The 27,511-nt window shown below is 33.7% G+C and overlaps 1 protein-coding gene across 1 annotated transcript; it reads right to left on the reverse strand.

Moving 5' to 3' along the window:
- Positions 1–10,371: 10,371 nt before the first annotated feature.
- Positions 10,372–27,447, reverse strand: LOC126815411 (uncharacterized). Its single transcript, XM_050541029.1, has 11 exons — positions 27,397–27,447; positions 27,190–27,280; positions 22,565–22,715; positions 21,695–21,736; positions 21,036–21,122; positions 19,919–19,964; positions 19,328–19,395; positions 18,738–18,797; positions 17,942–17,996; positions 15,343–15,418; positions 10,372–14,885 (listed from the first exon to the last, which is right to left on the reverse strand). Exons 1-10 carry the CDS (start codon positions 27,437–27,439, stop codon positions 15,345–15,347), a joined length of 717 nt encoding a protein of 238 aa, XP_050396986.1. The 5' UTR covers positions 27,440–27,447; the 3' UTR covers positions 10,372–14,885; positions 15,343–15,344.
- Between the last annotated feature and the right edge of the window lie 64 nt (positions 27,448–27,511).

The raw sequence follows: 27,511 nt of genomic DNA on the forward strand, positions 1-27,511 counted from the left end.
GAAACCATGCCGGAAAATAATATTGTTACTATTTGAATGTTCTATTCAGTTTCATGCCAACCTCTACCTTCGAAGCTTTTAAAAAATCAATTACAATTTCGAATGACCCAGTGCTGCTGAATATAAAATGCAAAATTCCTCCTTATGTGACAAAGTGAGTTTATCTTGCCTGCATCAGCCTATCTGCTACCAACACAAAGATTTTTTATTGTTGGAATATCAGACGGTGCGGTGTGTGTGGGGGGGGGGGGGCGAATGGTTAGCACGTGCGCGCTGTATCATAAGGTCTGCCATTGAGTCAACTGGAGTGGTTTCGATTCCCCGGTTGTACGTGACAAGGAGTAGGGTCGCCTGTCCAACTTCGTGGGTTTTCTCCGCGTCCTCCGGTTTCCCCCCACTGCTAAAGACTCTACGTGCAAGCGGATTATTGAAATAAAATTGAACCACGTGTTAGTCCCGAAATTACCTAGTTTGTGTCGAGTGGACGTTAAACCCCATTTCTCTTTCTCTCTCATATCAGACGGAGAAACAACGCTAAAATACAAGCAATATAAATATGAAAAACACAACACAATTTATATAGAAACAATCACTGGTTTATACACATGCAAGGCGTTTCGACAAGTATTCTCTTATCGTTATATAAAAAAAACAACAAAAAACAAAAAACGAAACGAGCCATTGTTTTCCATATAAATTGTGTTGTGATTTTTTCTGTACTCAATCGCTAAATGTCACTTAAGGATTATAATGTTAATATGTCATTTGAAAGGATTGTGTAGTTTTTTGGGGGGGAGAAAAAATTAACGTGACAAGTCGGTGGTCACATACATAACTAATAAACCGTAAGTAATAAGCCATATATAAATAATTTGTCCACAACATATATCGTTTATGCTTTCCTGAATTTTCACAAAGCAAATTGTTTTTATCCATCCAATATTTTGTACACGTGTATGAAATTCGGATTTAGGGTGTTATTGGCCGTAGATTAGCTACCCTGTACTTAGAATAATAATTTAATAAAAGAACTCCGTGGGGGTGGGCTTAACTGACGGCATAAAAATATGTCACAACGCAAAGGTTCATAGAAAGGTCAACATGTGGGCGATCGATAACAAAAATACAGTCTACTTAAAAAAAATTACCGACGAAAATGAACCATTACAAAAACACGAAGATAATTAAAGACATCTGCAAGATGTAAATTTAACGAAGCAGTGCCGATTAAAAAGTGAAGAAATTATTTCATTATAGTACTTGAAGATGATTTGTAGCTTGGTATTAGGGGCTTAGTGAGAGGGACGCAATGACGAGATTTGCGTTATGGTTTTGAGTTTTTGCATCGCTTTGAGTTTTTGCGCCCCTCGCAAATGGCAAAAACTCAAGCGGTTTCAATGCCGTTTTTAAAATTATAATCATAATCATAATGCTTACTCAGTGTCAAACATATAGCCCAATATTATTACCCTATATGGCACTGGGAGGGACTGCCACCCACCCCCTCCCTCGCATACACATATAAATATTGTTGGGGGGGGGGGGTTTGGGGGGGGGGCGGACGGGATCTTGTTCCTCATGCAAAATGATTAGTACATGTATATAGCAATGAAATGAAATGCAATGAAATGGGGTTTAACGTCTTACTTTTGATTGGCTATAATAATGATGACGAGTTAGTTGATAGATAACCTATAGATGAAATTAGATGCAGGGACCATGAAAATATAAAATCAAATGCTTCGTTTTTATTTCAATCATTAAAGATACGTTATGGGAGATTAGATAACGAGTTGGCAGTTCTCGCTATAATAGTTAAAAACTAGATAATGTAAAGGCAATTTGCTGAAAATTTCATTGAAATTGATCCACTATGAACCGAAAAATAAGCGATTGAAATTTCCGCCTAGTCTCGATCATCACTACTAAAGTCAGTACGATAAACAGCATAGTCTCGATTATCCACTTAATCGTTAAATCGTGAAGGAAAGTTATGCAGTTAATTTGCTCATAATCTACTAAAGATCGCAGGCTAGGGATGCCATCGAGAGTTGATTATGGTCTGGATAAGTTAATTAATGTCTAATTAATAATTTAGATAACATTTCAGGCCTAAAGAAAGACCTTCAATAGACAGATTTAGCTTTTGCATAATATATGTTTAAATGATTAGATTGCATATATATCTTATGTGACTAGGAATGATTACATTTTTATGCCTAAAATTGGTTGAAAATCACTATTGAATGTTCAATAAATCATATAATTAAATCAACATACATGTATGTTTATCAGTTTCTTTCTTTTTGCTAAATGATGTTGATGATTGCTATTGGTAATGTCCATGGAGGAATTTACCAAAGAGATGGAATAGCGAGGCGGGGTACATGTATATATTTTTTGTTTATTAAACAGTCGAGAAATCGCAATAGGCTGCCATAGTAAGGCGTGGCTCACAAACCAGCAATTCCCGTGTTCGATTTCGGTGTGGTCTGCCCTTTCTTAGTGGTGCAGCCTGGTAAGGAACGGCATCTAGTCGTTAAGATGAGACGAAAAATTGAGGTACCGTGTGCACGAAGAATAGGCGGAAACATCACTGTCCGAGAATTATTTCCAACATAACACACTAATGGTGTATATCCACAAAAGTAGGACGTAAAATCCCATTTCATTCTCCTGTTAACAGAGGAACCCGTACAGTATCAAAGCTTGTATGCAAATCACGTTTTTACACATGGACAACACACTACGAGTATTCCATCATCCAAATTCCTAATTAGAAAAGTTCCCGACGAGAATACTCATTACATATCGGTCATTGTAAGTATGGGCGAATGAAGACCGGCATACGCCATACAGTGTGCTATGAGGGAAATTCTGCCAGGCAGCGGCACTACGACCTACTCCTATACCGAATTACAATTGCCAAGAGTTCTTTTACGTGCACGCCAATGTGTATACGGGACTTCGGTTTTCCGTCCCACCCGAACAACTAACTATACTGAGACACAATGCTCAAGAAAACACCCGGGGGGTGGATGGACGAATGGTTAGCGCGTGCGCGCTGTATCATAAGGCCTGTCATTGAGTCAACTGGCGTGGTTTTGATTACAATGAGTACACAACAATTCAACTTTACATCTGTGTCTTTTAACAGGTTACAATACATCGTACTAAAATAAAAAAAATAGTTAAGCCGTTGGCCAAGTGAAACCAGCACAAGAAAAAAAACCTCTGACATCTGAGACCAGCAGCTAGACGGATCTAGTGTTGGTTTTGGTAAGAGTGGGCATGCCCTACCTCGTACATAATACGTATCACAACTAGCAAGAATTATGGTGGTAAAGAAAGCGCTTAAAATGACGGTTAATGTATTTCTTGACAATTCACAAGACATGGCCTTGAAGAACAATATAGTACACCCGTCTTCAACAGCGTGTTTTTGCATCGGTTTGCTTTTGAAACCCGAAATGTTGTGGTTTGTAATAATTGGCTATGCAAGTAGAAATTATAATTACTGGTATATCTTTTATATAGGCCATAATATTATTATAATGTAGTATGTATCATTGAGATACACCCTGCTGGGTCCCAAGTGACACAATCATGTTACCATAAAAGTGTATTTAATTCACTGGTTTTTTCCAACACGTATACATTATTCAAGGTTTTCTTGTTTACAACCGTGTGTTACTACAAAGAAACATTAGAAGTTTCAATATGAAAATAACCAATGCATGAAATGGGGTTTATCGCCCTGCTTTTCTGCTCCGCCCGGGCCAGTAAGACGGACATACGTTAATCAGTGAGCTATGAGGGAAATTTTGCCGGACAGTAATTGATATTATTGGTTATATATAAATATCAAATGCATACGACCAGGGGCGCACAAACATATATTCCCAGGGGGGGGGGGGGGGCGTGGGGCGCCATCAAAAAATCGCCCCACTAAGCATTAGACAATAAATTATTACCCCCTGTCGAAAAGTAGTTAATAAGTAGCACTATGTTATTTTTAAATGACATAGTTGAATATTGATCTGTAGACCCCATTTTGGTATGACTGGATGTGTAGGAGACTCCGGCAAACCGTCCCATTCTCCCGAAAAAAAAACGCCCACTCGGCAAAACAATCGGCCCAATTGCCAAAGCTCAGCCCCCCCCCCCCCCAATAAAAGCCCTGTTGTACGCCCCTGCATGCCACTCATATAAAATCTGTAAACATCTATTCTGAAACGGAGTCTAATATAGCTGCAAGATCATATCACGGCACATCTAAAAATAAATTACCGACCAGCGAAGATCTCTTTAATGTCTCTTTAAGCGATTTGTAATGTTTAGTCATGCGGATTTATAATATTATCCTTGTGATATTTTATCACTCCTGTTAGGTCATAAACAAGTTTCTGGGTCGAAATTTAAAGGGAAACGACAATTTGTATTATGGACTGAATAGATCACGAGTTCGTCAAATCTCTACTGTATTGTCTGTTTAAGTTTAGTTGTGAATTGCACCATATTCGACCAAAGGTGCGTTCACACTGGGCTTTAATCTGAATTGAATTCAGAATAAAATCTTATTCCGGAATTAGGTGTCACACTCAATTCGCTAAAATCCGAACTGAATCTGAAATATTTTTCCGAATTCAACCTGGAACAACTATTCCGAATCAACCTTGCGCGCATGTTGATTTCTACTTCCGTTTTATCGCTTGTAGGGAAACGTGTATATTTTCCGGGACAATATTCTGCAAATAAATTAAAATGACTATTGCAAATACAAATCAGTTGGGGTATAGATAGCCGTAGCCATGCCTCACTGAAACATATACTGCGATAACATATAGCCAATTAAAAATCCAAATACAAAGATATGGTGTGTACAGATCACGGCTGATCATTTAAAGGCGGGGTTTTTCTTTTCGAGAAAACAAGTTCGTTTTGTACATATAGGTCTCGAGTTGGTATTCGAATCGGTTCTCGTAAACGCTAAGAATTGCCTCGCAAAATGGCTGAAGACTGAAGAATTAAGGAAAAGTGTTAAACAATTAACTTTTCTTTATTCTGTTCTTGAACACAGCACCCAAAAATAAAAACGAAATTTGAATTGTACCAAATCCCCCGTATTCGTATTAGGAATGTGCATGATATTCATATTTTAACGTGAAAATCAGGAGAAAATGAACTAATGTCGGGCACGTCGTGTCGCTCGTGGGAGAAGCCATCTTGGAAATCGAAACGTCAATCCGGCAGGCGAGCAAGTTGGAAGATTTGCATAATCGATTTGGCAAATCATCGTGGTAAATACGACAATTAGATGAAACCGATTAGGCTAATTTTTGCTGCAAATATGTTCGAAAAGGATTTGCATATCGATTAGCCATGATCGGTTTCTCGTAAAAACGCCTTAAGCCTTAAGGCCTAAAGGGCAGGACAGGCCAGCCCAAGACGTCTTGAGTCTAGTTAGTAGAGTCTAGTCTAGCATGTATTGTAGGCTATGTAGTTGGATGAAACTATTGCTTTGTATTATGCATGTTTGGTGTTGAAAAGATTTCAATTATGAAATGTATCTTCGCTAGTACATGTACGGAGTTGAGAGTGAAGAACATGCATGTACATACTTGTTGGTGCATATACACTGTAGGAACTATATAGCAAACGCGACCAGAAGAGTAATCGCCTTGGATTCTGGGGCAGACAAAATCGTGCCCGACGCTCAATAGTAAGATGCCGATGATACAAGGCCTGTCGTCGCTGATGTAGCCTTGCTCGCCTCAAGAAATTAAACATTTAGCAACAGAAGATCGCGAATACGAATGACGAGCTCATCCATGACCTTTACTTACTGTCCGTAATTCGTATCAAGTGTGCATGCAGTGTGGACGCAGCTATAGATTATGGTGTAACCGAATTTACGAATTCAAAATTAACCTTTGTCCAGTTCCTTTCTATAAATACAAGTGGCGACTTGTGTAAGTGTCAAACACAAATCGTAAACCGGCTCGATATAAATTTAACTTTTAGAACAGAGAATAATAGTTAGTAAAAATAACAAAACGTGACTGGCTTGAATGTATAATTGTGTGTTTTTTATAAATACTCTATTGCAAGTTATTATATTATATATAAAAACTGGTCTATTGTTCATGACTATGGTATTTATATTACACAATTATTAATGGTATATATGAAATAAACAATCATGTTTACTACGTATGTGTTGTGTTTCGAGGCAATCAATTAATCGATTTCTATGAGAAAGGAGTGTAATAATCGTTGGCAATGTCTTGGACAAACTAATAGTCTGGTGATCGTGACTAAATATTAATTCCCGTGAAAATCTTGAAAAAAACCCATTCTGAAGTCATGAGTAAGATAGTACTATATCTAAGCCATCATGTGTATAGGCCTTAATATCGTTTAATTTATTACTGAAAGGGATTTTAAACCATTTCCCACAACCCAAAAACAATCGATTTCTTTTTGCACATTTCACATTGACAGCAAATCTTACATGTCTATAGCTAATTGAGATTCGTAAAAAAAATAGTTGCCGTGGCGAAATTATATCTATCATATTCTTAATAAGTTACCAAGCACAACGGCAGCTTTATTACTGAGAGAGCTAATCGCAATTATTTAATGTTTAATCTTCTCCTGCTTTTCCGCTTATTGTCGATATGGAGAAGAAATTTATTTTTGTAATTATTTATGAGATCTGTACTCGATTAAGCTTTAATGACACGCATTTGATGTATTGTGTGATATCTTTCAAAATGAATTGGCGTATTTCTATTGAATAGTTTCTCTTGCATAAAGATCAATGTCGATAAAATTATTAGGTTATTCGATGTCACTCTGGCGGATTCTGACATTTAATAAAAAAAATTATGAAGACAGCTACTTTAATTTATTGGTATAAAAATGAAAAGTGTTGTCTATAATTTTAAACATATCCCTTCAGTGTATACAGTCATTCTAGCTCCAGGAAACTCGTTAGAAAGTGGTGCTGCCTTAGCATCATTTTAATCGATGTTTTGACAACGAATGAAATGGGGTTTAACGACTATCATTGTGACATTTAGCAATCTTTGAAAAGGTCCACACGTTTTTTGACAGTAGCAGAAGGTTTTAAGATCAGTGTAACATCTATATAGATCAAAATGCGAACATGAACAACTGCGTAGCCAATGTGTAAATATGTATATATAAAAATTAATGATTAAGTATTCATTTTATTGTTTTGTTGTTTACTCACTTATTTCTTTTACATATCCATATTAATTCTTGCATTTAGGAGAGAGGTCATATAGGCTATGCCTGTTCCTCAATGTCTTTCAATTTCTGAATATAATATTGTTTTTAAAAAAAAAACAAAAAAAAAACATTTGGAGAGCACAAGAATAATAATTCTATAAATTATACAACGATGCTAATTCCCAATCACCAATTTGACGCAAAGTTTATTCAGATGAGATGACATAGGGTTTAACGTCCAACCGGACTTAATATTATTTCGTCAGAGAATCACGAGATGCACTATATTAAACAACGTGTCAAAACTATGGCGTAATGATTTAAACAATATCGGGGGATGTCACGGGATAAAATAGTCACAGTATATACTTAATGCGTATTTATGAACAGTGGTTTTCAACTATTAATAAGCTTTCAACTTGTCATAAGGTTGACCAGTTTGTCAAAGTGTAAATTACAGTATAAATATCTTTTATTGTCAATGTTTAGCCTAAAGCTAATATTGACAATAGCGTATAAAAGTACAGATCGACTTTCTTTTTTTTCCTTTTCTTTCTAACTTTGCAGCCTTTGTAAGAACAGCCGTACTTTTCAATAAGGATGAAATGAGCTGGCGTGTATTTTATTCATACATGTAAAATATTTAAACTTTGAATATTCAAATCACGTAAATCATACACTTACGTCATTTTTTATTATTATTATTGTGTAAACGGCAAAGAAAATGTGTGTTATTGGCATTCAGATGGGACGAAAACCCACCGTCAACCAGTGCATTGGAATTCGACGAAAAGTAAGACTTTGGCGCTAACCTGAAGACCTGAAGGTGTTGGCCGAGAAAGTATAGTCGTTTGGATGGGACGAAAAATCGATGTCCCGTTTATCCATTGGCAGTTGGAATTTGATATAAGAGTAGGCCGTACCCACATTCATTAGCCCAGTCGGGGCAAAACAGTAGGACGGTAAATCCCATTTCATTTGGCGCAGAGAAATAACATCAAATTTCATATTCTTTAAGTGTTTTAGACGACAATGTCATGTTATCCCGAATTGTTTTACTGCATCAAACCTAATAAACCGTCGGTTCCGTATTCTAAGTTCAAAAAAAAAAGAAAAGAGTTATTATGTATCAAACTTTACCCTGCTTTCTCACGGTCATATTTCACACATGAATGGTGTTGGCTTTCAACATTCATGCGACAGTTTGAAACTTGTCACTGCTGAATAGCATCTATTCTTTAACGACGTAAGCTGACCGATTTTCAAATATGTATTTTAGAAGCTAATTGGTTTGAGGAGCTGTAAACAGGTTACAGACACTACAATAACATACTGGTTGGCTGTTTATAGAAATTGTTTGAACTGTCTGATCGTATTTCATGCGTTTGGTTGCAAATTTACGGGTCCTAAAACTTGAAATAAGACCACACCCATCTGCATCTGTATTATTTAATTAAAGCCTTAACACGTGAGCATAAAATATACATAGTCAACAATAAGTTTGTGAAAAAGAAAATTTAGGCCCGACAATTATTCAAATCGATTTGGTTTCTATTGATTTCACACCGCCATCTTTATGTGTCTGTAATAAACAAGGCAATAATAATTATGCTATCTTGAAGATTTATTTTGCACTTGGATGTGCTTAAATTAGGTATATTATGTAATAACATACCAACCGTCTATATTAAATAATGTATCTTTCACTTGAGCTACATGCAAATAATACGGTTTGTTGTGCCTTTAAGATAAATTAGGTCAAGATGAAATGCCAGGAAAGAAGAGAAGAAAGAATGAGTATACATTACGACAGTGACCTTATCGTCCAGAACAAATATATATCCACAGTTTAAAGTGACAATATTGAATATTGGTATTACTTTATAAAAATCAACCATGCCCAGTTCTTGCACTGACTTAAAACATACTCTATTATAGTCATTTGCAAACTTGGTTGATATTACAAACATTAATATTACTTAAATTCAAATTTCTAAAACTCAAAGGAGTTGCCTATGGCATTATTCAAGAAGTTGGAAGTTTTAAATTATTATACATTTTCTACGATTAGTATGATTAAAAGCTTATAGACCTGTTGCCGCTTTCACCACGTTTCATCTAACGGACAATTCTTAAATAGTCGGTCTAAACATATTTTATGACTCAATCAATGTCAAATCGACTTTAAATACAACCATAATCATGAATATTTATGACGCTGTTATATGATATTTATTTGATTGAATTTATTAGTATGTTTATCGTAATTATTAACCAAACTTAAAATATTTATTGTTTTATGGAGTAGATGGATTACAGATTATTGTCGTTAAGATTGGATATAAACGAGACGGAAGGCAATCAATACCTAACAGAGCTGTAAACGATTTACAAACTAATGTATTCTAAACACGTCATCCAGCCTCGATGATAGGAATGATCGAACAACACGTCAACATGTATTGTCATCTTTCAAGCCCACTGGGAAGGAGATCAAACCTGGACAGGTCTGGTCCATACGGTAAATCCATCTATTGGAATTCTAGACAAGTTAACCCTTAGGGTGTCTTAACAAAACTTTTGGGAATTTCCGAGAGCCCCAATCGACCACACTATTCTCCCAATGCCACAGGGACAGGGCCCCACTCTATTAGAAGTGATCATTGAAGCGACATTTAGTGCTTTTGGGTTCTTCACTATTTGGTAAAACATTAATTTTCGCCAACCTACAAAGCCATCGCAATGAGTCGTACAATTTGTTTATTGTTTTCCATTGTGAATCAAAGTTTGTTTTGATATATTATTCAAATTAATTACATTTATTTTTGTTGATGGGGTGTTGAAGAAACCTGTGACTCGTTTTACAAGGGTTCTTACAGTTTCGTAAATAGGATTCAAAAGTAAAGGTATCGATTTACGTGTACGTCATTTGAAGTCTCACATGTGCTTTGTGAAATGTGACCAAACATTCTAATAGCCGGTACAAACAAAAGTATTCATGCACTTGAAAACTGACAAATAATACCCCTTATATTATTGTCATTTAATCCATGTTCGTAAAATACTTTCTCTCTCGCCTTCGTAATATTTAATGACAAACAACAACAAAAAAACTGCACCTACATAATACCTGTATTGTCACTAAATCTTTTTATATTGTTCATACAAAGACATACATTCATACATACACTGGTTTTATAACATATCATTCACAAAGATATAACAATATAGATTTGTCATAGAAAATATACCTTCACCATGCAGTATATAAAAGAAATACATTATTATTTACATTATAGATTACAAACGTGCTTATATGTCATAAAGCCATCGAATGATTATAAACTGGTATGGCAATGAATCACGGGAAGATTGTTAAATGCCTTTAGCTAAGGGGAGGTAACTATATAATCAAATGAAACAAGAAAAGTCGTATATATTATATTGACACATTTTCTGACTTAAAATTGACTTAACATTAAAGCTAACGATGAAGGGAAAGTAAACTGTTTAAATATTTAGATACAGATATTTAAGGTTCCTTTATCCTTTATTTGCATTACCATTTTCTACAGTCGCACTGGAAAACAAAACCATTTAATTACAGCTTATGACTGCTGCACAAGTATTGTGGACATACTATATTAAAAAAAACTAATTTAATTAAATTGTTCATACCATAAAAAAAATGCCAAAACAATTATTCTGCTGTATAAATAAAATCAACATGTAAAATTATTTCATAAACATTAATATAGGAGTTACTTAGGATCTAACTGACAAAACAATTATTCTGCTGTATAAATAAAATCAACATGTAAAATTATTTCATAAACATTAATTTAGGAGTTACTTAGGATCTAACTGACAATTTAACCAGTCTAAAATTATATAAAATTGGAGATTTTCATAAATTTTTCAATGACTAGCAATAGTAAATGTTCATAGAAGACTGAAGGCTGTAATTAATCATTACAAACATCCGGTATTATTATCATTTATATAATATAAATGCTATGGATACCAGTAATTGAGTTGTAATTAAACAAATTATACAACCAAGCATATTTTAGCCTGGAGTAATAAAGACAGATACTATGAAGTTACACATGTATATACTATATAATATTTATACAATCTAAGTACATTATATATACCCTAGATTATACTTTGGTAGCTACTGTCAATTGAGACATCTATAAACATATAAAAATAGCACAAAAAAAATAAAATATTGTAAACCAGTTACCATATATAATATATATAATTTTTGATTAAATGTGATGTATTATTAACATTCTGGGTGCTATCTGAAATTCCATTCCATTACCACTCAGTGGCACTACCTGGGCATAATGACTCTCTGTAGAAGTATTTTTTATTGTGTACATTTATAGAATTTGTAAATGCCAATGCTACCGTTTATTTGTGATTACAAAAAAGACTGAATAAAAAATATATTTATGACTAGCTAAATAATTGAAGCAATTACAGAATATTTGGATCTTTTGTTAAGCTTAACATTTGCGTAAGAATAACATATCTACTATATCATAAATCATATAGTTGCCAAGAAGGAAGGCAATGTACAATATATACTCTTCAAAAAAAGTAGGGGATATTCAGAAACAAGACAAAACTGCGGAAATGCACTGCTGTTTTTATTATAGGTAACCAGTGTATGTTAATAACAGGCCAACTGCCTACACATGAACATAAACAGTTCATATGGGCGGCTTATCTGACGGCCCCATTTTACTCGCAAAGGGATAAACCGTCAAAAGTGAAAATGGACGTTTATGATTTTTGTCTTAATAATGAGTAATTGCTCCACCAATCCTCAGACATTCAGCAATTTGTCGTGGCATGCTCCTAATCAACCGTCCAATCACGATTTGGGGCAATCTGACCCACTCCTCTTGCAGTGCCACGGCCAATTCTTGCAGTATTGTCGGTTGACGTTGACGTCGACAAACACGTCTCCCGATCAAATTAAACGTAACACACTAAAGCAAAGATATGCTAAACAGTAAATCTTATGCAAGAACCGATAGGAAAGCAAACATGAATAGATAAACCAGCACGCGGCAGTTTCCATCAACCCTTCCTTGAAGTGTCACATTTGACAATGAACCCCTCCCACGTGTATGGCGCTTTTGCGTGTCGCATGTGCAGCTCAGTGGTTCTGTTGGGCGATAAGTTCTTCCTCTTTGAACACACTCTAAGCATGTCCAATGTCCATGACTATTTATCATATCACAACCTGGATAGGTATTGCATTTCAATATCCCCTACTTTTTTTGAAGAGTAGATTATTAAAATGTCAATTAATTTTAGGGCAAAATCAGCAACATTACAGTTTTTTCAAATGGGTGAAGGAATTTCTTCACACAATAATGATATAATTTGAATTACAGAAAAACTAAAAAACATTATTTTGGAAACAGGTTTCACTGTCTAAAGAACAAGACAAAAAAAAGTTATAAAATAAAAATAACTTGAAGTAAAACATCAATGAAATTAGCTCAAACTGTTTAAAAAAACAATCAAAATTAAGATTACAATTTTATTTTGTTTTTTTATATCTGTTAATTATACTGTGTAGTAATCCAATCAAATTTTTCTGCTAGGAAGAGTTCAGTATGTACTTCATGATGTTATATTCTCTAAACCACTCGCAATTACTTCATCATAGCATACAACCCTGTACACCAAAACATGCTATTTATTTAGTCAAGAAGATTGTGATCTGAACACCAACTTCAAACCCAAGATGTCAGATATTTATGTGATTCAACATAAAAAATTACTAGGTAAATAACATCACATTTGAACCAGTTGGAAACTATTCACATTATTGCATTATATTTAAAATATTCACATAAAAACATTATCGGTTTGGTACTAAACAAAATGTAAACAAATTTCATACAAGAGACTTCCAAGGCCATTTCTAAAGTCTTTAAACAGAAGATTATTTTTAAAACAAAAAACCCTCTCATAGTTTGACTTGGTATCAGCTTTGGTTCAGTTCCTTTTGAATGGGACTAAAGTTAGGTATCTATATGGTAATCTGAGAACTGATTAATCCCCTTTAGACCGGAGGCTCAGTGCAGGGGGGTTCAATGCTTTTAGGGTCACATAGGGTGGGGGGTCAATCAAATGGGCACAAAACCAGACCCAACTTTTCCATAGTAATATTTTGCGTAGAATACAATGACATTTATTGCTTTAAATTTTCCTAGTGCAAAAACAGAAAATTTTACCTTTTGACCTTCGGGGCCACAAAGGTGATTTAGCAAGTTTACATTTTTCTTGAAAGGGTGATTACTTTCAATCATTTTCAGCATGTTTTCATGATACAAGAATGGCGGCACATTAGTGATTAGTTATTACCACTCGGCAACGTATTCTATGCAAAATTTTACTAGAGAACTACACCTCCCCCGTGCCCCGGTACTGAAAATCTCGAACACTGATTAGTGATTAGAACTCAGCAACGTATTCTATTCAAAATTTTACTAGAGAACTACAATCCCCTTTCCCCCCACCCCCGCACTGAGCCTCCAGACTACTCATTTCATTATATTATTTTATGTAGGTCTATTTGCAAACATACCATGGTGAAGGTAGCTTGTTTTGTTACTAAAGAAAGCAAGTTACCAAGCCAAACTGGGTACTGATTGAAACCGTGATTTATAGGAGTGGAAGACAGTAATATATTGTGGTGTTTCTGTATATTTAAAGAATATTTCATAACTTGGTTTATTGTTTGCTATTAATACCTACAGCCTCTCATGGGACATTGATGAAAATTTATTAAACAAATCTAGCATTGAATCATAAAATGCATTATATTTATCAACCACAGATCAAGACTACTCTTCTGTGTGCTATACCAATAAAAAAAGCTAAAATAATTTGATTATTTGCTTAATGGTAGCATAGAACCTACACTTATTCTTGTGTATTTTCATTTAATCTGGTTGTAGGTTATCTAGTTTTGAATGAATTTCAAAATTTGAGTTCAATTAGCTTACATGCTCATAGTTTCAAATTAAATTTGTATATGAAATGAGAGAAATGACTCATATAACGATAAACATATATCATTCTAAAACCCCATGTTTATTTTATATATTTTTAAATATTTTTCCTTTTCATAAGAAATATAACCATATATCGAATTAATGCTGAAATTTACAACTTACAGTATATGCATTATTTCTGCAGATTTATTAAGATCCAATATTATTTCTTAATGTATGATTGTTTTACAAATATACTGGCTGACATATGATGATGGGATCTTGAACTTAAAATAAAGAAATACCGAAATTACACGAAATATAGATTTATTATTTGTTTTGTCATGGAATAAATTAACATTCCTAATAAGCCCTTTAAAGAAAATACATATGCAAAAAGCCAAAAGGACATCTATCATAATATCATTCGAGACATTTTCAATATTGACAATAAAAGTAATATACGTATATATCAGCATTATTCTGATGGTGGACTATATGAACACATCCTTATTTCTCAGTTCCCATTCCCTTCTTATTTCTTGTTTATTTTCAGAAACACTCACACAAACACACAAGTTAAGATTTTAACCTTTTACTCTGTAAAAATAAATAATATCTCATATTAATTTCTATTCATTAAAACATCCTCTTATATTTTAAATTAGTTGACCAAACCAAGACATTTATTTTTAATAACAATAATTCCTATGTTTTTTTGTGACCTTATGTGTCTAATGTGGTCATAAGAGAGATTCAATAATTTCGTACACTGCAAATTTTAGTTGTTTTTTTTTTAATTTTTTTATTTCAATTACAAGTTAAAAAGGGACAAAAGACTGTAGACAGCTAAAATAGATTGAGTGTGTGCTTTGGGCAGATAATTCAGAATTTGATATTGCCTGAGAAGTGGAGAACTATAGGAAGCTTGAGGTGTCAGACAGGATATTCAGGAATAATTCCCGAACAATTTTGGTTTTTCGGATAATTGTCATGTTAGAAATGCTTAAAATTACATCCATTGCAAATGATAAAGGAGTACTGAGATGTAGCTCACCATCATAAATCTTTCATATCTATAATATGACGATGTAAATCTTTCATCATACCAAACATTCTTACTCTTCTTCTTCCTAAATATAACAACACAATATAATGACAATAATATAAAATATAATGACAACAACATTTATGAACAAACAAACCATGAGCTCCCTATTGAAGAGAATAAATGGAATAAAAATAAGGTTTAAAGTCCTACTGTTACACTCCTACTGGGCCAATGAAGGCGGGAATACGTCATACAGTGTGCTATGTGGGAAATTTTGCCCAGACAGTGGCATTTATTTTTATTTTTCTATGTGTGATGTCCACAAAATGTTAACTGCGCCACTGAGCAGTATTTTATATTGGTAATAGGCGCATTATAAATAAATTATTATTATTATTACGACACTCTCTATACATTGTCCCATGCCAGGCCCTCCATCCTACACCATTGAACAGGGGGGAACAACGCCGAAATATCCTGAAGAACTTTCCTCGGCCAATGCAGGGATCAAACACGGGGCCTCCAAGTATGCAAGCCAACATCCTACTCACTGAGCCACTGTGCACCCCACCTCAACACTCCTGAACAGACTTGCAGTGACCTCCCTAGACTCATAAAACCTTAAGCAAAATTTTTAGCTGAATCAAAATTTTATTAGCCAATTCGGAAACTTGTAGCTAAATATTATACATGTATATCATTATTATACATGTATATCATTTTTTATTCCTGTGCTTGTTAATTAAAAATAAACATAAATGTTTAATATGTAGTTATTTAGTACACAAGAGTATTAGGCCTCATCAAATTAATGACAATGACATTGTCTGTCCCTGCCAGTAACTTTGTAGAAGAAGTATTGCCATATCTAGCCTTCCATTTGGGTAAATAACTACTTTAGTAGTCATTATTATAATGTGTGAAAGTTTGCTGTTTAGACGTGTGAATAAGAAAAAATGAAAAGTTGTAGCTAAGCGAAAGTAAACAAAGCGGCCCCACACAAAATGGACATAACTGTGTTTAAAAGTTTTAGTCTTGAGACTCGATCTTTCATTTGTTTTAATGCATAACTACTGACTAATTTGCTAAATATAGAAACTACATGAGTCAATTGTAAGAAGTGTTGAGTGAGACGATTTCAAGTTTAATATTAGCATATTTACGAAATAACACACTCTAAAATCCATTTGCAAAAACTTTTGCCAGTATCATCAATTTGATTGCCAATAAAAAGAATTACCGCCATTGGAGACTTAGCGATTGTCTAGAGTGGTCACTGGATGTGAGAGTGGAAGTATTATATATCTATTTAATTAAGAGTATATAATTTAGAATTTAGGGATTTTGGGGGGTTAATCCGTGGGGTTTCCACGATTCCAAATTATCTGCTCTGGCCTTGATTGTAGCTTGAGTCTACAAACCAATCAAAATATAGTTTTTAAACCAGTCATACTAATGAAACAGCCTTCCTTACACGTTTGTTTTTATAAGGGTAGATAACCCTATTCATGTCCACTTACTGAATGATTATCAAAATCTGTAGTATGTTTTGCTGATTTTAAATATGTATATATTTCACTTTAGTTATAATTATTACTATTCGTTCTTTGTCTGAAATGTTTCATAAACTACTAACATTCTGTTATGTTTATTGAACAACCAAAGGTACTCTTGCTGATATTCAAGTGTAAAGGTTTGAGTTTTGATATTACGAAACTGCCTAATCAAGATACCATTCTTAATAAAACTCTTTAACCTACATATATAAATACCAGTCTGGTCTTCATTAATATATAATATAAATATTGTAAATTGATGTTAACAAATATGCATTTAGCATAATTTGGCCTTCTCTCAGTTTTTACTTGGGGATACTTGAGGAGAATTAGGCTACTTTCTGGCTAATTCCTAACCTTGTCTCTCAAAGGGGAGCCTTTGCGTTTCGCTTACTTTACCTGATGTGAGTTACTTCTATTCGCCAACTTCCCTGGCAATTAACGATTTATGGGATTGGTCAATAAAAATAGCACAATCATCAAGGGCAGATAACTTGAATACATGCCCCCGACCCAGGGTTTAGTGGAGTGAAATGAAATGAGACCACTGTGGATACTGAGGATGATATATCAGTGACTATAACAAGAAATTTCTCTGTGGACGGCTCTTCTTAACAAAACCTAATCCTAGTTATGTACAACAATCTGAAACTATGTGGAAAGTTTTTTGCAGAAATACAAACTAGTAGTTTCCATACATGTAAGGTATACATGTAAATCTGTATTTCCCATGTTATCCCCTAGTGTATGGATAGCATTGTCTACAGTGATTGTTGTTATTACCACCCCACTCATACAATTTACCAATGGAATTCTTTCAATGAGTCACATTATGTTAGTCTGTTAAGCAAATCTAACAATAACTTTTCAATGCCTCAATATTTACAGTTGATATGGGTTATTTCTTTCAATTTTCAAACTTACTTCAATTTATTTTTATCAATAGGTATCCTGTTGTTTTAATGACTGACAGTAACATCAATCGTATTTTCACCATTTCTACCTTATTTCACTTAGGTTTTTGTTTATCTTCAAGCTATAATACTCACCGAAAACTTTCTTAAGTTCATCATCACATAACATAAACTGTTTATTTTTAGGATCCTGTAAAACAAATCAACTTGAAGTAGCCTGTATTCTTGACTTTAGATAAAATTCAAATAAGTTTAAACAAGTATGAGCGTACTATATGAACAAGGTACTCAGCATGACGTCATTGCAGCCATCTTTGAAATGTAGCGTCATATGAAAAAACATAGTACAAAGAACAAGCATACAATCTAATGCTGGCACGATATATCGTTGAATCGATGTACCATGATTCACATATTAAATTGTCAGTAAGTAAACTGTCAATGTTAATCATCCACATCACATAGGTACACAAACACTCCTAAATTGATCCACATCAATATTGTGATAAAGAACAGTTTTATTTTTTCAACATTGGCAGGACTAAAAATGTTAATTATTCATTTACGCTGTTGTTTTCTTGATAAATATTGACCTGATAATGAATGGTGATACCAATCGCATCGTAGCACCTGAACCGCAATACGTATCGTATCTGCAGTGGCAATACCCAACTCTGGTAGAATGGTTAGACTGTTGCTTCTATGGATTTGCAACAACTGTTATGTTATGAAAGTAATTTTGTTTTACTAACTGTGTTATTGATATGCAGATGTAAATCAATGTTTTTATGAATGGGGAATTAAGTCTGCCCAAATTCTGACATTTGGCTATATACCAAGTGATCAAGTCTTACAGCTTGATGTTGGATGTGTCATAATTGCCAGATAATTATAATCAAAAAATATCCCAATGTAAAAGTGGACAATCTACCTGCAAATTTCTTGCTTTTGCTATTTCCCACATTTTTTTCACAACATCAGAGCGGGGTAGCTATAAAAGAATAAACGTAACATTTAATAGCCAGAAGAAGAAAAAAACGTGAACAATCATATATATACAAATGAAGTGATTGTAAAATTAATATTTGATTTTCATCTTAATCTTACATATAAAATAAAATGAAGCTATTATTGTAAGTTCTGTTGCCGTTTTTTTGTACAGGTGTGTGTGTGTGGGGGGGGGGGGGGAGAATGGTTAGCATGTGCACACTGTATTATAAGGTCTGTCATTAGTCAACTGGTGTGGTTTCGATTCCCCAGTTGTACGTAGCAAGGAGTAGGGTCACCTGTCCAAACTCATGGGTTTTCTCCGGGTCCTCCGGTTTCCTCCCACTGCTAAAGACCCTGATTGTACGAAAAAAACTTTTTAGCTTGTTTCCTGTCCATCTCTTGAAAATGTGGGCGTATCTTGCATGTCAACTGCTTGATCTTTAAAAAATAAACCAATCGCAAGAAGTTATGTTTGAATTTGGAACTAAAATCCTGTCATATTTGAATAGATAGACATTGAATAAACAATACCTGATCTGCTCCTACAATAGCTGCTAATTCTGCTGATAATTGACATGGCTTGGAATATGTGCTTTTTCCTAAAATTACAAAACTATATTACATGTAGACAAATGTATAGATAATCTCTTTTGGACGTAATGTGAGTTTGATCTCAAACAGTAAATAAGACACCAGGTAAATTGAAATAATGATTTATGAAAGTCATTTTAACACAATGTGAACAAAACAGGGACAATATCCATACTCGGTTTGAATCTATAATCTTTTTTTTTGGTTTCAAGTCTTCAATGACTAAACAATAAATAATTATAAAATAACAACATAAAATAATAAAATCATGCTGGCTGTTCAGATCCATTACCAAACACCAAAGAAGTTGCTTCTTCTTCATTTGATGATTGTCATGTCTTGCTTATGTATAAGATAATTTATGGTAGCATCACCGAGCACCAATTAGGTATTGGAATTCAGGTGCTGCATAATAAATGAATTATTACAGTATAATTTCACATGTCAATTCCAACAGAAGTTTGCCCCTCCCCCCACCATTTAAATCAACTATATAAAGTAAGAAATACTTTACAATAAACTTTTACTCACTTTTCTTATCTGACTTGACTTTTGGTGTCTTTGGTTTTGTGGGTTTCTGAATAAATGATAAAAGATTTACATTGAAATACTATATATCTAAGTTGAATATCTCCCCAGCAATTATATAGAAGGAAACCTAACCTATAAGTGGTTTCCAAGAAGCTTGAAGAATGCATATGCGAAATGCTTCCTTCAAAAGTAGATCAGTGCTTGGAGTTTTCATATAAGACTTAATTAGATATTATATATATGTTTTAACCCTTAACCGGTCGACGTCATTTTGATGTTATGACGTCAACTGGTCAGGCTAAATAAAGGCTGATGTAAAATATTTTGTATGCCTATTTCAACCGACTACTGCCGAATAATTATAAGTGATAAGACTCTTGACACCAATATAAAAGTTGCTGGGGATAAGTTGATCTATAATTTGCAAATCATTCTAAATCCTTTTCATCAGAAATATCGTCTTCAGAATCGGTGTCATCGATATAATCCGATTCGGAATAATTCATAAGTATGTCAACCACTTCGAGCGTCTTTAACGTTCCCGACACCGTTAAATTACGTTTTTCGTCAAAAAATGTTGAACAAAGACATGTTTTTCTCAATGCCCTTGACAAGACAAGTTCCTGTCTGACACGCATACATGGCCATATCAATTAAATACGAAACTAAATACTCAAATGCGGCTTTTACCGTGACCACTTAGCTGTATAACGTTATGGTGACTATAGTCGACAATGACCGATTAAGGGTTAATTGGGCACAATTTGAAACATTTATTTCCACCTTTTACAGTTTATTCTATCTAGTTATTTTGTATAAAATCTATACAATTGTTTTCTTAGTCATAATATTCATGTAATGTTAATCTATAATGTTTGTATTCTAGCACCTATGTAAATTATAATATATTGTAAATCTATAGCAGTTATATTCTAGTTGTCATGTAAATTATAACATATTGTAAATCTATAGAGTTTGTATTCCAGTTGATATATAAATTATAATATATTGTAAATCTATAGCGGTTATATTCTAGCATCTATGTAATAATATATTGTAAATCTATAGAGGTTGTATTCTAGTTGTTATGTAAATTATAATATATTGTAAATCTTACAGGTGGTCTTCTTGAGCCTCTTGTCCTGCCTAATTCTTGTTGTTGTAATTGTTTAGCAAACTCTTCATCATTTACAGCAGTTATTTTCTAAAGAAAAAATCAAACAGCATTAACTTTAAGAAAAATAAATAATGACGCCTAAGTGAATTCTTAATTATTTTCTGCTGTTTAATTGCAGAGTATTTTGTTCATTTACAACCCTCAATGTTCCCCAAACCTCCTAACCATTTGCTCAAGAAATAACAACCACTCCCTGAGTCATGCTAGCACACAATAAGTGGGCAGACAACAGTTGGGTTGCCAGTTAGTGATACCCTGACATTTTTGCCCAGTGCTTGCCCCAAGGTTGTTTGTCCGGTAACCCAGTATTTTTCTAGTAAGATTGAGATTCTATACTTTCCATATATACCAAATTTGCCATACTTTTATTGGAAGTAATCACCCAATAAAAACGTTTGGGACAATGTATCTTTAATGATAATACCCTTCACTTTACAAAGGTTTGCTTGTCTATAAAAATTGCTGACATGTTATAGACAATACACGCCCAATATCTAAAGCACAAGGTAGCATAATGAAATCCAATTCTTGACATAATGCACATGTATCAAAACATTTTACATAAGTGAAAAAGATAAGAACGGAAAATAAAACTCTACCTTTGAAACTTTTTTTTTCTTTCTGACTGGTCCTTTGTCAAGCTATTAAAAGAAACAAGTTTATAAATCTATAGTCAATAAACCAACAGTATCCCACCTCTATCCAAAAATAAACAGATGATAATCATTAATTACTCACACATTTATCTTTTTTAACATCAAGCAATCATATTATTCACATAATTCACCACTCGTCTTAATCTGAGTAGGAAATGATCATTATCAATTTTAATTAAGATATTTATGTAATGAATTAAACACAAAGATCCATCACTTTCTTTCGATTAGTTATCATGTTACAAAGCATCAACAAATTAATCAAACTATTCATCACTTTTAATCCTAAGCAATAAATACCTATCATTTGTCCCAATTACTACATTCACCTACCTACAATGTACTTAACATCTACACCAAGTTTGATCATTTTATCTTTATTAGATACAGGTTAATTGTGTTCAAAAGACTACACCAATTTAGTTGATGTAATTAAATTAAAGACCAAGTTTCATCACTCTCCCTCAATTACCGATAGAATCAGATCAGTCACCGCGATTCAAAGCATTGACAATTCAAATTGCTCATCACTCTCACTCAATCGGAGGACTGAGGAGAGCAATAAAATATGCATCTCGATTAGGATTCAGGTGCATGAGCAATTGAGTGCAGAGCAACAGCTCGCCTCAAACGTGAAGGCCTGTAACTTGTAAGATGATGTTTATAAAACATAGCCGTCATAAGAAGAAGATTAGGCGTAGATCTTTGGCAACTAACGATTCCTAACAACCCACCACCAATACATATGTACTTCAGTGATTGATTGGTATAGTGAATTATACAAGCTACATTTTTTTATCAATGATCACCTACCACCATGTCATCATCATCTGATGAAGACATTGTTGAATCCGCACTGTTGTTCTTTGATGTTCCATTGGCAGCAGGACTTTCACTTTCAGAATCTTCTCCATTTTGAGTCTGTGATATTTGTTCCATTACCATTTTATCAATTTCTTGTTTTCTGTCACAATGAAAAGATTAAAATCACAACAAATTATTAAAATTATTAAGTAAAAACTTATATATTTAAATGTGGAATATTGTATACAGACACGAGAAATAAAAAGATTTGTATGGTACCTCATTGATTCACTCTAATTTTTAGTGTTCTACAGTTTCAATTCTGATATGTATTTAAAAAAAAAATAGGCTGATGTGGCATTATTCATATGTTTCCAAGGGACCCCTTGAAGAAGTGATTCTTTATTAAATGTATGTATATGTACACAGCTTTTATAACCATCTCTTGTGTGAATTAGAATCAAATTTCTTAAATTTTTCCTGTAACATACTCAAAGTCATTTCATCTAGTGCACTGAACAGATGAGCTCTCCCTTGATAAAAGCAACTCTCAACTAGAACTCCAAGGAGTACTGGCTTGTTACGGTAGGTCAGATCACGCCTTGTCACGTCAACAATCAAGTTAAACCAACGATATGGGCAATCTGAGATTATTTTTTGTTTGCCAAAAATGACCCAATTTATATTTAATGTATAGTTCTGACGGTGGAGGCCAACAAAATCTACGTTGGCAGAATGTTTGCACCATGTACAATTTTGACAGCAAACTCTGACTAAATTTCCCCAAAAAACAAAATAATAAAAAAAAAGATCCGAAACATGTAAATATAGGCAGATGAACCACCTTTACATATTAACAACACTTTTATTGGACATACATGTTTTTAATAATATCATGTTTTTAATAATAAAATTAAAATGTGACCAATTCTTAAAAAATGTTAACATGTTTTGTTTTTTTAAAGTTAAGAATTCAATTTATGAACTATGGCTTAAACAATTTTTTAAATAGACATGGCCCACCCTATGATGTTGTCATTGGTGACTCAAGGAAAGATAGGTTGCCAGGCTACGAAACATACACATACAGCAGCCAAGTTATCTGGGCCGTCAACAAGTGTTGTCGCATAATTTTTCAGTAATGAGAACATTTACAACACATGAAAATGTGATTAAGAGTAATAAGCCATGAAGTAATTATCAGAAAACATTAGAATTTGTTTTGATTGTTTGTCTCATGAAAGCGGGACTTATATACCCACTGAGGAATTTACAAACGAGTTGAGTTAAGGTCCAAAATTTATTCGAAAAATGTATATAAAGTAAGATTGTGATATCTGTAATAAATTATTGTTTGTTCCAGGTTATACTCCGACTCGAAAATTGCTTGTTATTTCTTCATTTTTAATTAAAATGGCTAAAACTTTGTGACATACCTGGAATTTTCACCCCTTTGATTTCTTGTAAATTTCAGATATTTCGACATTGTCTCTTTCTCAGAACATAAACATTACGGCTCCGTTAAATAGAACACTTGCATATCGCATTACGGTAGACAGGTACTTTACAAATTGGGAGCATTCGGTTAGAAATGTTTAGTGAAGGAGAATTCACCCGTTTGTTTCGCGACAATAATACTTATTAGGGTTTCACACTGTGAAGCTTGTATTAAATAATATTGTTTTTGTTCAGATTATGTTTTTTTTTTCCTTTCCACCTTGCTTATTTCGAAGAAAAATGCTTATTGGATCACTAGCAGTGACTTAACGATTAAAGCTTTTTGAAAAGTTCACGCTTCCCGTCATTAGAAAGATCTCTGTTTTCTGAACAATTTGATATCAATTTCATGTAAGCAGGATTACTAGGGGCGAAGTTATGGATTTTTAAAGTTTGAAGGTCAGCCGAAAAGGCCCAAATTTTGGGATGCCCATGAAGGGGCTCCATGGGGGCCCCCAACGCTAAAATTTTGCACATCACGTTTTTTCGTCATGGTTAACTTGCTCACCAAAAATCATCAAAATCTGTGATGGTCATGTCAGAACCTTGTGTACACTTGATGTGGAATCCCCCTATTGTTATGTACAATTTCAAGATAAAAAAAAAATGCAATAATTTATGTCAAGCAATGTATCAAGCAATTATATAGTTATTTTAGAAACGTAAAACAATGAAATATAAACGAAATAAAAGTTTTAAAAAAAGATTGCCTATGTTCTAAATATACAGTAAATTCTGTACTTCGGGCTCTACAATACCGGATAGCAAATTAAGGATGGTTAAAAACTGTTTACCAAAATTAGATAAATTTGACCAGACCAGTTAGAGACCATCCACAAACTACACAGAAATGGCTAGTAGTATGTAAGTTAATTTCTTTTAAAGATGAATTATGTAAGAGCTACATTTGCTTATAGAATGTCTTTCTTTAGGCCCCAAATGTTATTTAAATTATCAATAATTGAATTAGACATTTATTCACATGACCAGTACATAATCAACTCTCTAGATCAGTGATTCTCAACCAGCGTGCCACGACACATCTTCCTAAGTGTGCTGCGGAATTTTGAACAGCACACTAAGAAAATGCGAAAAACCACATGATCCCAAATGAGTATTCACTAGTGTCAACTGATAAGTTCATCTCTGTGTTTTTCTTTATTTACTTCGAGTCAGTCTATGTGTCTATGACTAGTCTCTGTCTACGGTTGCATGCCGTCTGACTTGCCAGGTTTTTATTTTGCTAAATTCAAAATATTTTTCATATGCATTTAGCCAGGTGTGCCGCTATGTTTTCATGGTCGCAATGTTTAATGGAGTGAAACAAGATAACAATATAATAATTAAATTTAACCAGCGGCTGCCAGGCAGGAAACACCCACATTTTGCAAAAGATGGATAGAGAACAAGCTGAACAAAAAGCAATTTTTCGTACAATCAAGATCCATAATTCATGAAGTTGTTCCGATAATGATATGCGCAAATATCGACAGGAACCAAGATCTTTGGGTTATAAAGTTATTTCAAGTTTCATCAAAATCGTGACTTCTAGAGGGTCCACAACCTTGATACATGTATACCATATATTTACACTATTTGCGTACGAGTGGTGGCCATTTTGTCCGGCAGTTTTGGTCCAATTTTCACGAAATTCGAACTCAGCTATCATTAGGGTGTAACAATGAAATATTCAAACTTTTCTTTCAGTTGGATAAAAATTGTGACCTCTAGAGGGACTACAAGCTATAAATGCGATTTTTTGTACAATCAAGGGCCATAATTCAAGAATTTAAAATTTGATATGCGCAAATATAAAAAATAACCAAGATCTTTGGGTTATAAACATGTATTTCAAGTTTCATCAAAATTAAATTAAAATTGTAACCTCTTGTTTGTCCACAAGCTAAAAAGGTGATTTTTCGTACAATCAGGGGCAATATTCCATGAAGTTATGGTCCGATATATGCCAATATCGAAAGGAACCAAGATCTTCCGGAGATAGACCAATATTTTAAGTTTTGTCAAAATCGAATAAAAATTGTGAACAGTAGAGTGTCTCATGACTGTAAACACTGTGAATATATCAGATATTAACTTTAGCCTCTAGAGCGCCGACAAGATTCTTCAAAGTGATCAAGGGCCATAAGTCAATCGGATATTAACTTTAGCTTCTGTACAGTGTCTACAAGATATGTCAAAGTGATCAAGGACCATAACCCTGGCAGTAATTATTGGAAATCGTTGAAAATCAATAGGATTCTTCATCTCATGACCTTAAACACTATGTATCAATCAGATATTAAGTTTAGCCTCTAGAGCGTCCACAGGATTTTTCAAAGTGATCAAGGGTCATAACTCTGGCAGTAATTATCGCAAATCACTGTAAATCAATAGGATTCTTTGCCTCATTACCTTAAACACTGTGTATAAAATTTGAAATTTAAAGTCAATCAGATATTAACATTAGCCTGCTCTAGAGTGTCTACAAGCAATTGTGGATGCCACACCGGCGGATGAAGTGACAGGCGGGGCCAACAACAATATATAACCACATTTCAATGTGGGCGTATAAAAACCACAAATATTGAAAGTACCGTAATTTGAAAGGGCACATTATATTATGTCCTTTAATTTTAAAATAGTAAGCAGCATGAAATTATATCTGATTTTTACACTCACATGACAATTAAAGCAAAATCAAAATCACATGGCAATTATTCACGACACCACATTTATTTTTATTGTTTGTGTTGCCAACATCAGATAATGTTCGATCAGAAATGGCCATGGTGCTGATTTTATAATCAAATATTTTAATAACAGCAAATTATGTTTAAAATCTATAAAAATTTAAATATATCAGTTTAATAAATAGGAAGGAATACGAATTAAATACTTGTCCGTTAGATCTGCCTAAAACTTGACTTCCAAAATTAAAATCACGTGGCAATCATCATTCACAACACCACGTTTATTTTGTTGTTTGTGTTGCCAACATCATAAAAAATGTTCTATCAGAAATCGAAATTGGTGCCGATGTTATAATCAAATTATTCAATAACAGTAAATTATGTTTAAAATTTATAAAAAATTAAAGATATCAGTTCAATAAATAGGAAAGAAAATGAATTAAAAACCTGTCTGTTAGATCTGCTTCAAACTTGACTTCCAACATCTTTCTAACTTTCTTCGCTGAAAGAGTGTCCAAGTCGGCATCTTTCAATATTTCTGTAATGCGAATAAAAGATGCTATGAAATATTTGCATAAAGGGCATTATATATTTCCGAATAATTTCAGAGCTTTTGAGATCATAAAAGTAATACAAAATTCTCTAAATTATCACCTTTTATGCCTATTTTCAGATCGGCTGTATTAATTTCCGCCATGTTGAAAAATTCAGTAAGGGACATAACTCTAATTAACGAGGCGGGGTCGCACCACAATTCATTTCTACACAG

Source organism: Patella vulgata, chromosome 3 (genome assembly GCF_932274485.2).
Source record: "Patella vulgata chromosome 3, xgPatVulg1.2, whole genome shotgun sequence".
In the NCBI taxonomy this organism is placed as follows: Eukaryota; Metazoa; Mollusca; class Gastropoda; family Patellidae; genus Patella; species Patella vulgata.